General features: G+C 37.6%; 1 protein-coding gene across 2 annotated transcripts in view; it reads right to left on the reverse strand.

Moving 5' to 3' along the window:
- Positions 1-11,968, reverse strand: part of SNI1 (negative regulator of systemic acquired resistance (SNI1)) — a 30,502-nt gene extending 18,534 nt beyond the window's left edge. For both annotated transcript variants that reach the window (XR_016175712.1, XM_089169619.1), the window contains exons 1-11: positions 11,806-11,968; positions 11,651-11,717; positions 11,319-11,412; positions 11,145-11,228; positions 10,908-10,997; positions 9,463-9,534; positions 3,405-3,486; positions 3,242-3,291; positions 2,867-3,082; positions 2,709-2,779; positions 2,560-2,629 (exon numbers count right to left, since the gene is read on the reverse strand). Coding sequence is in view for 1 of the 2 variants with exons in the window: in XM_089169619.1 (XP_089025745.1) it covers positions 2,560-2,629; positions 2,709-2,779; positions 2,867-3,082; positions 3,242-3,291; positions 3,405-3,486; positions 9,463-9,534; positions 10,908-10,997; positions 11,145-11,228; positions 11,319-11,412; positions 11,651-11,717; positions 11,806-11,905 (996 nt within the window). In the remaining variant the exon portion in view is untranslated. The remainder of the gene's footprint in view (positions 1-2,559; positions 2,630-2,708; positions 2,780-2,866; positions 3,083-3,241; positions 3,292-3,404; positions 3,487-9,462; positions 9,535-10,907; positions 10,998-11,144; positions 11,229-11,318; positions 11,413-11,650; positions 11,718-11,805) is intronic.
- Positions 11,969-12,227: the final 259 nt, after the last annotated feature.

Raw genomic sequence — 12,227 nt, forward strand, 5'->3', positions numbered from 1 at the left:
GATAGAGCAGGCAACCCTAACTGCTCCAGAGCGTAACTGGGCAACTGCATAGGCAAGCAAAGAGTATTTTTGTTCGTATGGCAATTGAGTCTGAGGAAGGGGACAACTTTGCCTTTGACACCTAGGAGTACTTCTGCCAGTCATTACGGAGCTAAACAACTGAGACTGTCATTTACAGCATAAAATACCTCAACTTGACTAGAAGTTCCAAGCAGTATATTGGTCTTGGAGAATAAATATATAAAGTCCACAAGTCAAAATTATTTATGACCTTATTGTTTGCATTTTTGAAATAGCAGTGGGATGTAATGGCATGAATCTCTAGGGGATGGCACTTGCAACTCTGACATAAATGTTGAATCCTTTCAGAACTGGATTCATTTTGTTCCACTGAAGATAACCCTGAATGTACTCCAATGGATTGATGCCAAAACTAACTTCGATAGTTTCATGTGTACATAAAAGTAATATATGTTAAATAGGATTACAGAATTAACCATATATGTAGTCTAACATGATGCCCATTGCTAGAACTATCCACCATTACCCCATACAGAAACAAAATTGAAAATAACCACTTCTGCAGGTATAAATATGGAAAGATATTATAAACAGTTAAGTCTGTAAAAACATATTTTTGTTAAGAAGTATCAAGAACTTCAATCTGCACTGGGTAACTAAACAGAGCAACATTAAATCTTAAGAAGAAACCATCAAAAAGAAATAGTAAATGACAATTACCTCCCTTCTTAGTTGGCTGAATGACTCTTATGAAAATGACAAATCCACACACACCCCCCCCCTCCCTGCCGTTAGAAACATGACAATAAGGACCCTACCGTCAATTTTCCCAGTTAAGTGGATGAAAAGTTGATTTTACCCCTGATAGTATTAAAATACTAAAACCTCTCCTTTCTTTCTCCTCTTTTTCTTTTTCTTTTTTTTTTTTTTTTTTTTTCTCATTTTTCTGTGAATAGAAGATGTAGTTGAAAGAATACCCCCTTCGCCTATCTTCTTCAATAGAACGGTGGGGTAACCAGGCAAACATCATCTTCTTCAACAGAAAGCAGTTTCTGTTTTTCAATGGCTCAGCCTGAAGTTTTTATCCATAGAAAAATAAACAAATAAATAAACTCAAGGCATCAAGAAGACAATCTTTTTGCAATGTGGGTTCTTGAAAAACCAGTGCTTTCATTGAGGTTCATCTCCACCCACCCTGCAATTTTCTAGCACTTCGCATCTGAAATCCTATGCAAAGAAAGAAGAAAAAGGGCAGTGGTTATATAAAAACGCTAAAACTAACTTATGCAAAGGTGTGGATTTAGCTGGTTTTTGTGTTCTGTATTGGAACAATGGGAAAAGGCAGGTGGGATTTCAGGTTACAAAGGCCATGGTGATGCTTATGTTGATTGTTTAAAATTTGAATTGATGATGGATTTAACAAATTACAAAAACAATGGTTCAATCACAAGTTTACATAACAGGGGTTCCATTTACGAGCTGATTGGTAATGGATAGGTAGAAAATGGTGCACCCCTGCCACAAGTCATCTTTGCAACCACAAGTAGACTTATCAGTCTGGATTTTGGCATCCACGGATCAATCAATCAAAATGATACAGCTTTTTCACACCTTAACGAGAATTTTTGAAGGTATACAGTACCTGTACATGGCTATGGAAATAATTTGCTATGCTTCTCTTAACCCTTCACATCAAGACGCTAATGCAGATAGATCAATTGAAAAGAAACACCATTTTCATAAAATGGTGGTGAATACCTAAACATGTTCAGGATAAGGATCAGCCATTTCTCCAGAATTTTTTTCCCCCCTAAATTGGCCAAGTACTCATCAACAAGATGATCAGCTCAGTCAAGCACTCACCGCTTGCTGTTTGTGCTCTAGATCTCTTACATCTCTGGCCCAAAGCAGGAAGACTGCGTCCGCGGCGCTATTCACTTCCTTCTCTGGCAGCTCCAAACGGCTCCAGCTAGTCTCTGTGCTCAAAAACCCCTTTTATATTTCATCTATTGAAGTTTTCGGGTCTTCAGAGTGTACAAGACTCTAGAATACGAACTGAATGCTCCAAGGTTGACAAACACAAACATATCGTAATGGTCTGAAGGTTGAACAAGACCTTGTTCATCCGAAGGTAGAAAAAAATTTACATTTTGGGGTTCTGACTTTTTTCCTGGAAATGGGTTAGAGCAACAGAATGGGTGTCATTGCAGGCTGAGGAGGAGAAGATGGGTGAGGGGCAATTCCTTCACCCACATTTATTAGGAGGGTATTATGGAGTCTTAAAAATATTAACAGCCAAGGCATCAGTTAACTGGGAAAATCGACTGGAGTCCTTATTGTCATGTTTCTAACGGCAGAGGGTGTAAGTGTCATTATCATTTATCAATTACAAGGGGGTCTATGTGTCATTCAGCCAATTAAGAGGGAAGGTAACTGTCATTCAACCAAAAAGAATGTAGCAGACCATTAAAAAGGAAGAAAAATAATACCAGAAGTTCAGATATTACTTCAATAAAAGCAGGGACAAAAGCTAATTACCGAGAGAAATTGCAAGAGTAGATCATCATCATAAGTAAGTTCGTCCAGAATTATTTCCACTACTGGAGTTCTGCAAAGACCCAAAAAAGATGTGATACTCTATTGACTAGATAAAATATAAGCAAATGATTGTTAGAAGATTAATGTACCTCACACCATCAGCTCTGGAAGTATCACCTTGCATATCTGCTCGTTTCTTTGACACATCAAGCTCCATAATCTAGAAAAGTGCAAAAATAAAGTTGTTATTCCAGTGCAAAGAGTCTTACAGATTTCTTAAAGAAGAAGGAACCTTGATGAACTTTACCAGCACCAAGAATTTAAGCAGTGCAACACAGGTTCGTTTTTCTAGTTCAACCAAAGCAAATGCCATAGGATTGCTCTGTTCGTTAATGATTCTTGTTGGAGGTTTTTCAGCTTGTTCCACTTCATGAGTGCTACAATTTTTGTGTGAATGGAATCCTTTAGATATGATAGTCAAGCAATCCTTTATTAAATTTTTGTAGCTTATCCTTCTTGAAACCTGCATACACCATCCAGGATTCATGGCCATACCAAATTATGATCCAAAAAAAAAAGGGGAAGCGGAAACATATAATTGCAGTCAACAGATGGATGGCTGTCACACACTACTTAAATGGAACTCTGGATGATAAAACAAAAATGAGGTTTGTCATTGTACCAGAAGCATGTTGAACAATGACTCCCTGAGAAGGACCCAATTCATGGTTTCTGTGATTCAGCGAAAACTACTTTAGTCCAGGCAATGTCTACATTTTTTTATTTTTTTTCAGAAAAGGGATGAAGCGATAAGGGACCATATGATAACATGTCAACTATCTCACCTTTATATATGGTATTACGAGGTAAGAAATCCCCTTCAAGAACACTGACCAGATACTGGAACAACAACATGTTGCTCAAATGCTGCAAGAACATGAGAAAAGTGTGCCAACAACATTGACTTAGTAAAGCAAGATAACACAAAATCCTTAGTGTCAGTTCAAAAAGATCCTAGTATCAGGTACTGTATTGATAGAGTGAGCTTAAGAGATACTGCATAGCATCAACAAGAGAAGAGACACTAGAGATAAACATGAATATGGTCAACAACACAAGGAAATGCAAGAAGACATGTAAAATTCAGTATAAAGCACATAAAAAAGAAATATGTAAGATATCCAATGAATAAAAGGAGAATGAAATATGACCACACCATGGGATCATACTGAAATACAGAGTGCACTTTTTATTTTCTTTTTTCTTTTAAATTAATAAGGTCTGAAATAAACATAATATTGGGACCTTAAAGATATTATACATAGCTGTAAGGAGCAACTATTAAGGGATACTTAAAACCATGACATCAATACCTAATCAAAAGAATATTAACAAGCATAGAAAAGTGCTAGGAGAACCAAGGCAGTTGGGGGGCGGGGGGGTAAAAGAGTAGGACGCTGCATAGGCAAGTGGGCTGCTGATCAACTACAGTGGCCAGGATGCCTAGACAACCTTGGTAATGAGTTCCTCTGTCCTAAATATTTTCAGTTAAATTTAAAATTATTGAAAAGCATTGTCAATAAGTTCAGAAAAAAAAAGTACAGAATTGGACATGTCAGCTATAACATGTTATGGTCAATAAATTGAAAACTTAAGTATAAGTACAAAATATTAAGGACAAAATAAATTCATTCTGATAGTTTCTAAAGACAAAAACACATGTCGATAACTTAAAGACATAATTTGCTACTCATGGGAAATGATATACCAAACTATGAAATCATGTAGATTGAAGCGTGACATAGAGATAGACCAAATTCAAATTCAAAATAAAAAGTACCGTTCAGTTGTTACTTTTCATGCAAACACTGCTCAAGTTGTTGTTCATAAGAAAGTGTCACAGCTATATTGTTAGAATTTGAAGAAATAATTGCTCAGAAGGTTATTCTCATTCATAGGCCCCAATGGGGTATTTATAGTTACAATCTGAGTAAATCCTACTCTAAGTAGGATAAGGAAATACAAAGCAAATAGAATAGAAGCATAACTAAAAGAGGAGTCTACTCCAATTAGGAAACCTTAATCATACTTCCAACACTCCCCCTCAAGTTGAGGCATGGATATCACACATGCCCAACTTGACCAAAAGAGTATAAAACATCTGCAATTTGATCTTCAAACTTATAGATTACTTCTGCCTTATAGACTTCCATTTGCTTTGTCCTCATCTTTACTGCAACTTTATGTCTCCAAGGAAGAATGCGTAAGAAAAAAGGTAGAATCTTCAAATGTTGAGAAGACTAAATTTCTGCGCAAATTTGAGGGAAAATATATTTTTGGGGTAACAATTGCTAGGGTAAAACAGCCAAAGTGAAAGTTTTGATTTGTAGCAATGTTAGATCTTTAAAGGGAAAGTTTGCCAAGGGACAATCTCCAAAGGTAGGGGAAAATTTGTCAAGATAAGTGACAATCTACAAAGGTAATAGAGATCAAGTTCTGCAAAGGTCAAATGACAAATCTTTTGCAAGGTTAGATCTTCGGAGGGAAGATGTCAAGTTAAGGGGCAAATCTCCAGGGTTAACAGAGATCAAGTTCTGCACAGTCAAAAAGATAGCTCTATAGCAATGTTAGATCTCCAAAGTAGAAGATTGCGAAGGTAAGGGAAAAACTTTCAAAGATAACAAAGATCAAATTCTACATAAGGATGTCTACATGAAAGGCATTGAATTGTAGACATCCTCAATCTCCCCCTCACGTGTAGCTTTACACGTGGGAAAAAAATAACAAAGGAAATCCCTAAATGATATGGTCCATGGTCCACCAAGGTAAGATAATGGCTTGAATGGAATTAGAAGAATTCTCTGAAGACAAAATTCAAGCCAACGGGGAAACTTGGAAAGGAAGAAATTGTAATGGTAAGATGAAAGTATCATGAAAAGGTATGGATAGAAATCAGGGTAATAAATCATTACAATGGAAAAAAAAACTATTCTAACCCAAACGAAAAGAAAGCACAATGGAACAAGTCTAGAGAAAATGACAAAATTTGAAAGGGGGATGACCTAGCCTACGGTGCCACTGATGAAGGTCTGATATTACCGAATGGACCGGATTAGAAGATGTAGTCAAAGCAGAAGTAGATCCTCCAATCGGCTCGAGCAAATAAAGTCCATTTACCATGTCCAATCTCCTTCCCCGTGACCAGATCCTGAAGTAGCAAGGTATGAGTTGGTAGGGGTAGTAGGGGAAGCAGTGGTCGAGGCTGTACCGGCAGTAGAAGACTGCAGAATACGTCGCAGAGTAGCGAGCTCCTCTTGTGAAAAACCAATGTCTACAGAGGGTGTGGTGGAAACTGTCTCAAAAAGATTAGCCTTTGGTTTTCCCTTTCTTTGTGCTTGTTTTTGCTCAAAATCAGAAGGCTTCCCATGCAGTTTCTAACAATTTTCCTTGCTATGATATGGTTTGTGACAGTGCTCACATTTGACAATCTCCTTAGCCGGATCAGATTTAGTGTGAACAAACTGTAAAGCTGATTTCTCCATAATAGGAGTATGAAGCATGACTAATCGACGACTTTCCTCACACTGAACAAGAGCATAAGACTGTTCTAGTGTAGGAAAGGGAGAACGACTTAAGACTTGCACTCTGATCTGATCGTACTCTATGTTCAAACCTGCCAAGAAGTCATACTCGAATCTTATCAATGTACTTATTATATGTCGCCACATCATCTAGATTAGTGGGTGATAATCCCCATAATGATCCAACTCTTGCCAAAGAGATCGCAACTCAGCATAATAGTGGGCCACCGTTAGTTCTTTTTGGGTAGTCTCATGAAGCTTCTTTCGTAGCTCATAAACCTGTGCATCATTCCCCAACTGTCCATATGTTTCAGTAGTAGCCTTCCAGATTTGGGCTGCAGTATCAAGTAATAGGTAACCCCGGGCAATATTTGGATGCATGGAATTCAAAAGGAATGACATAATAAGAGAGTCATTTGATATCCATTTATCATGTAAAACACCTGCGGTAGTGGGTTTGATAGTGGTGCCCGTAATGTATCCAACTAGTTCTCTTCCAACAATAGTCAGGTAAGCAGATCGAGACCAGATCAAGTAATTTGTGCCGTCAAATCTTATCGAAAGAGAATGAAGAGTGGGAAAATATTTGGATCCAGTGGGAGCAGTAGTAATATTGGTGGCTGCCATGTTGAAAGAATTGTCTGCAGTTCTTCAGTCTTCACCCCTTCTGGAAAAAAACTAAAACGTCGCAGAATGCAATAGCCGAACAACCCAAACAAGTTTAAGTAATGACAAGTCTGGGTAATGATATGATATGAGCCAATTCTGCTTCTCTTTTTTTTCTTCTTTTCTTCTGATTCTAATTCTGAAGTTATGGAAAATCACAAACAGGTCCCTGAAGATATATGAAATCACAAACAGGTCCCCAAAGATATGAAAAATTAAAAATAAGCCCCTGGAGATTTATAAAATTACAACTAGGACCCCGAAAATATGCGAATTTACAGGTAGACCCCTGAAAATATGCAAATTTCCAAAACAAATCCCTGAGAATGGAACCATAGGTTAGAAAGGAAAAAAAATCAAGATATGGTTCTACCAGGGTTGAGCTGGTCTTGGCATGTGGAGAAAAGCCCAAAGTGAAGCAGCAAACAGTCTTTAAGGAATAGTGTAGGATTCTGCTGCTGGAAGGCAGCGCTGGTTCCTACGATTAAAAAAACAAAAAAAGGTCCGGCTGCTCTTGCAGTTCCAAAAAGAAGAAACTGCTGCCGGAAGGTAGCGATTGATTCTTACGATTCCAAGAAAAAAAAATCCTGCTGTTCTTGCGATTCCAAAAGAAGCTATTGCAAGAATAAAAAAATTGCTGCTCTTGCGATACCAAAAAAACTGCTGGTGGAAGGCGATGGGAATGGGAAAGAAAAAACAGCCAAAATCTACTCTTGCGAGAAACAAGTACCTGCTTCTGCACGGCAATAGAATAGGAAAAAAATAGCCAATTGCTGGAAGCGATCGATGCTGAAGAGTTGAAGAGCAGCGATGGTGTAGTCGCAGCGGTAGCAAGCCTAGTCGTAGAATCACGAGAGAGAAATGATCATTCCTTTCTAATCGATTTTTGGCTCTGATGCCATGTTAGAATTTGAAGAAATAATTGCTCAGAAGGTTATTCTCATTCATAGGCCCCAATGGGGTATTTATAGTTACAATCTGAATAAATCCTACTCTGAGTAGGATAAGGAAATACAAAGCAAATAGAATAGAAGCATAACTAAAAGAGGAGTCTACTCCAATTAGGAAACCTTAATCATACTTCCAACATATATAGACTTGATGGAAATCCTTCTAGATAACCCAAGTTGAAGAGCAAATATGTTCATATGTCCAAGAAACCAAGTCACTTACAAAGAGAGGCAACCAACTACAGCTTCTAGAAGGCTAATTTGCTTTGATATTTTTGGAGCCTGGAGTTAACTCTGACCTAGATCTTGGCAGTTTGGACCTCCTTCAAGAGGCTACATCAAACGGGCCTGAGAACAAATTACAAGGAGATTTTATTCTTGGATATAGAAACTTAGTTTGGTTTCTATTTTAGTATCTATCAGTACCCATTTTAGCATTCATGCATGTGGCTTAATTATAAAGATTACTAGTTTCCAAAACTTGGTTTCAGTTTCTCTTAATTTCTAATTTCAGCATTTGATAGTTTTTATTTTTTGTTGAGCAAACCTTTGCTCCATAAATATGTATCTTTACAGCCCATAATAATTTGACTATTGATTAATGCAGCTTTGCTTTGAGATGTTATTCTCTTGCCCAAGTTGATTGATAAACAGAGCCAGGGCCTTGCTGTGAGAGCTAAACACTTAAGGTTGAGGAACTTTGCAGTTGATTGTCAAGTACCTAGGTCTGAAGGAGCCTTGCTCAAAGGGCTAAATCCAGCTATCCTCCTTTCTTCTCTTGTTCGAGTCTGTGAACTGATGTTCCCGCTAAGACTGTCAACTTGAAGTTACTTCACACTCAAGCACTTGTTGACTGCTACTGCTCTTCAAGTCAAACACTTGTGAGAATGATATTTTGGGCTGATTAATCCACCTTCACTCCCTCCATCTCAAGAACCCTATTACGTTTATTTAGCCTTCCATCCATTTTATGTTCCCCTTCATTTGATCCACCATTCCATCCATCCATCACCTTCTTCCTTCACTGCAGATAAACTTTTTAATTTCAATCCACCTCCATAATCGGATATCCAACCATAACTTTTGAATTTGCAGCATAGCATCCCCTAAATGGGAACTCCATTCGATTCAAGTTGGGAGCCAATCAGCTGGCTAGTTTAGTCTGCAGCACCTAAGCTTCTATTTTGGTGACCATCCTTGTATCTTTCAGTCCAACTGCTGGAATCAGGTGAAACTTACACCTGTTATTCGCCACCATACAAGCTTCATTCAAACCAAGGCAGATCATAGTTTGGCAACTGGTTTCATTCAGACCTTAGATTACTAATTCTCATTGTGTATCTTACTTAGGGTTAAGCTAGTTCCAAATCTTAGATTTACATTAGCTGGTTTGCCCTTCCCTTCCCCTCAACTACCAATGGTATAGTTCAAATTTAAGACTGCTTTTCTGATGAGCTAACCCAAACTGCAAGCCTAATGAGTAGTAGAGATTATTCTATTTTCCATTAGGACCATGAATGTCCACAACATCACGGACACACAAAAATAAAACCCATCATCATCTTTTAACCCCCCCCCCCGGGGGGAAAAATGCCGCACAAAGAAAATACAACCCATATAAAAAAAAATTGGAAAATATACTTTCATGAAGGCAATCAAGTACATCTAACCAATTTCTGATAACAAAATTTGAAACGAAAACTAACCGTCGAGTCTGCCACTTGAAAACTCTCCCCAGCAGCCACTTGTGTAATGCCTTGTATCAAAACAAGAAACCGCTGAAAATAGCAGCCTCAATTTTAATGAAGTTGCAGGTTAAAGTTACAACATATAAACATATAAAGATCAACCATTAGAGAAATGAAATGAGTAGAATTTTACATCAATGAGGTCTACAGGGGCTAATATGTCAAGAGGAAGGTGGAAAGGGCAACATGATCTCAAGCAGGTAAATCAAACTAATTCTCAGAATGACAGAGTTCCATCCCTTTATAAATAAACCAATTGCAAGTTTATGTTTATTAACGTGAAACATGAGCATAGGATGAAGTATAAGAAAAGGCAACATTTGCACAACCATCAAAATTACATTTCTCTTGCACCATTTAATAGTCTCCAAAGCTCCCAGACAATGCAGGTCATACTAATGGCAGAACCATAGGGTGTAGCAGAAGAATTCAGGGGTGAGGAAAAAGGAATCTGCAAGCACACTCACTTCTCAAAGAAACACTCAAACTTCTATTATCTCTGTCTATTGCTGAGTTACAACTTACAAGTATGAACATAAGAAAAATAACACCTATCCAAGTTGAATAATGAAACTCAATAAATAAAATGCAATTAAAGTCTAACTCTATTCCAACGAAGGTAACCCAAAGTAAATATAATGCTGGAAAAAAATTCCAACCCTTTTGGACCAAAAACCATTGGACCGGTCCAAATGATAATGCATCGCACACATTTGAGGGAAAGGTTTGACATAAATATAAATAAGTATAGTTGACAAGATTACAGTTTTACCTACTTCATTAGTCCATTCTAATTTTTCCTTTGAAGAGATTTTTTGGGGAAACGGCGGCTAATTGCAACATAGGGCTCCAGATTTCTAGTTCACCCACACAATTCAACTGACTGGGTCTGTAACAGTTACATGAACATGATCACATGGCTACTCAAGCTATTTGAAAAGGCCCATTTACATGATTACATCCGAACGAAGATGGCTATATTCTGCTTCTCCTTCAAAGGTTAGAGTTAAATTCAGTTTCGAACTTTAAAACAGCTTCAAGCCTATGGGCATGTGTTGAACACATCTGCATGAAGAGGAAATGTACTAAAGAAGACAAAAAGAGTGTTTACCCATCATTGCCAGCATTTGATACCAAAACTTTATCAAAAAAGAATGTGATCTTTTGATGTAAGCTAGTAATCTGGGCATCAACTGGTCCTCAATTTGATTATGGAGACCCAAACAGCCGAACATTGAATTCATGTTTTGACAATCTTAGACAAAATCCTTTCAAAAGAACCCATAAGGCTAACAAAACCCTCTTTGTTAAATCATCATGTACATCAGTTTGTTTTAGTTACCCAAGAGGAATTAACTGACAGTGCCTACATAACTACTAAAACAAAGAGAAATTCAACTCACATACGAATCCATTGGTTCATCCAGATTCTTGTCAGTCAATTCCTTCCCATTGGAGGAACTTTCCATCCCTAGAGAAAATGGTGACCAGGCCTGGCATGCAATCAAATGGAAAAATAACAAATCATATTTAAGTAAGAAAAATAGTGCAAACTTATCCTAGGAAAGTCAAGAAATCATAAAGAAAAGAAGAAAAAAAACAGAGCAAAGTAAGGATAAAGGAGACAACAGGAGTGATACCTCTTTAACAACAAAAAGTTCTAATTGTTCACAGCTGGTTGACTGAGATTTATCCACATTGGACAAGTAGACTCGAGGAAAGCGCTTCATCAATAAAAGGAGGAAAATGGCTATTATAAATAGGTGATCATATTAGCTTCAGATGCTATCAAATTTGATTGGGACAATAATTACCTTGTCCAATTCACGCAAGAGCTGGTAACTAGCTGCAGCCAGTTCAAGGGATTTTCCATCCCGCAAGATCTGAAAAACCGCCTCAAACATTTTGCTATTGCAGCAAGTTTAGCAAACACATTATCAGTAAATAAGCATAGAAGGCAGTTCACATCCTATTAGACTCCACAAAGCAACGAAAAATAAGAAGAGAAAAATGAACAATAAACAAGAAGTGAATCAGTAATTAAACTTGTAACAACCCCGTAACGAAGGATTCAATATTAATGGTAAAAATAGAACTTCGGTACCCCTATCCCTAGTTTTGTGCAGCGAGAAGGCAGACTGGATACCTGGAGGGAACAGTTAAATTTTCTGCAACGAATGAAAAAGCACGGACTGCTTCGAGGAAGCTTAACCCTGCGTCAGCACAAGAATAACAATAAGAATTACTGGCAGAAAAAAAATAACAAGAAAAACATGAAGTGACGAAGAGAATAAACAATACTGTCGTCGTCATAATCTCGAGCGTCAGTCAATCCTGAAGCGTTGAGGATCGCCAAGATATTCTCTTCAATTATTCTGTTCATCGGTCCATATTTTTCCATCTTCAGTTTTTCTCCAACCTCAGAGTCGTAGGAAACGCTCTCTATTTTCAGTTTTTCTCGAAGTTGCAGGGAACTGTCACACAAGGGCTTTTTCCCGCCAATAGAACCCTTTTATATTATTTACCCAATAAGAAAGATAACCTGAAAGGCCAAGGCTCACGATGGACTTTCTAAAAATTACGTATAACTCAGTTGAGTTGGGGTGAAATTCTTTCTCTTTCTTATTTATTTATTTATTTACAACCAAAATACATTACTCAAACAGAAAAACTTTGTATTTCAGCCCCCTCCTTTGGTTCCTTCCCCTTCCAGTTATTCCACA

The sequence above is a fragment of the Hakea prostrata genome, chromosome 9, assembly GCF_041222555.1.
Source record: "Hakea prostrata isolate BN-2017 chromosome 9, UWA_Hpros_2, whole genome shotgun sequence".
NCBI classification, from domain to species: domain Eukaryota; kingdom Viridiplantae; phylum Streptophyta; class Magnoliopsida; order Proteales; family Proteaceae; genus Hakea; species Hakea prostrata.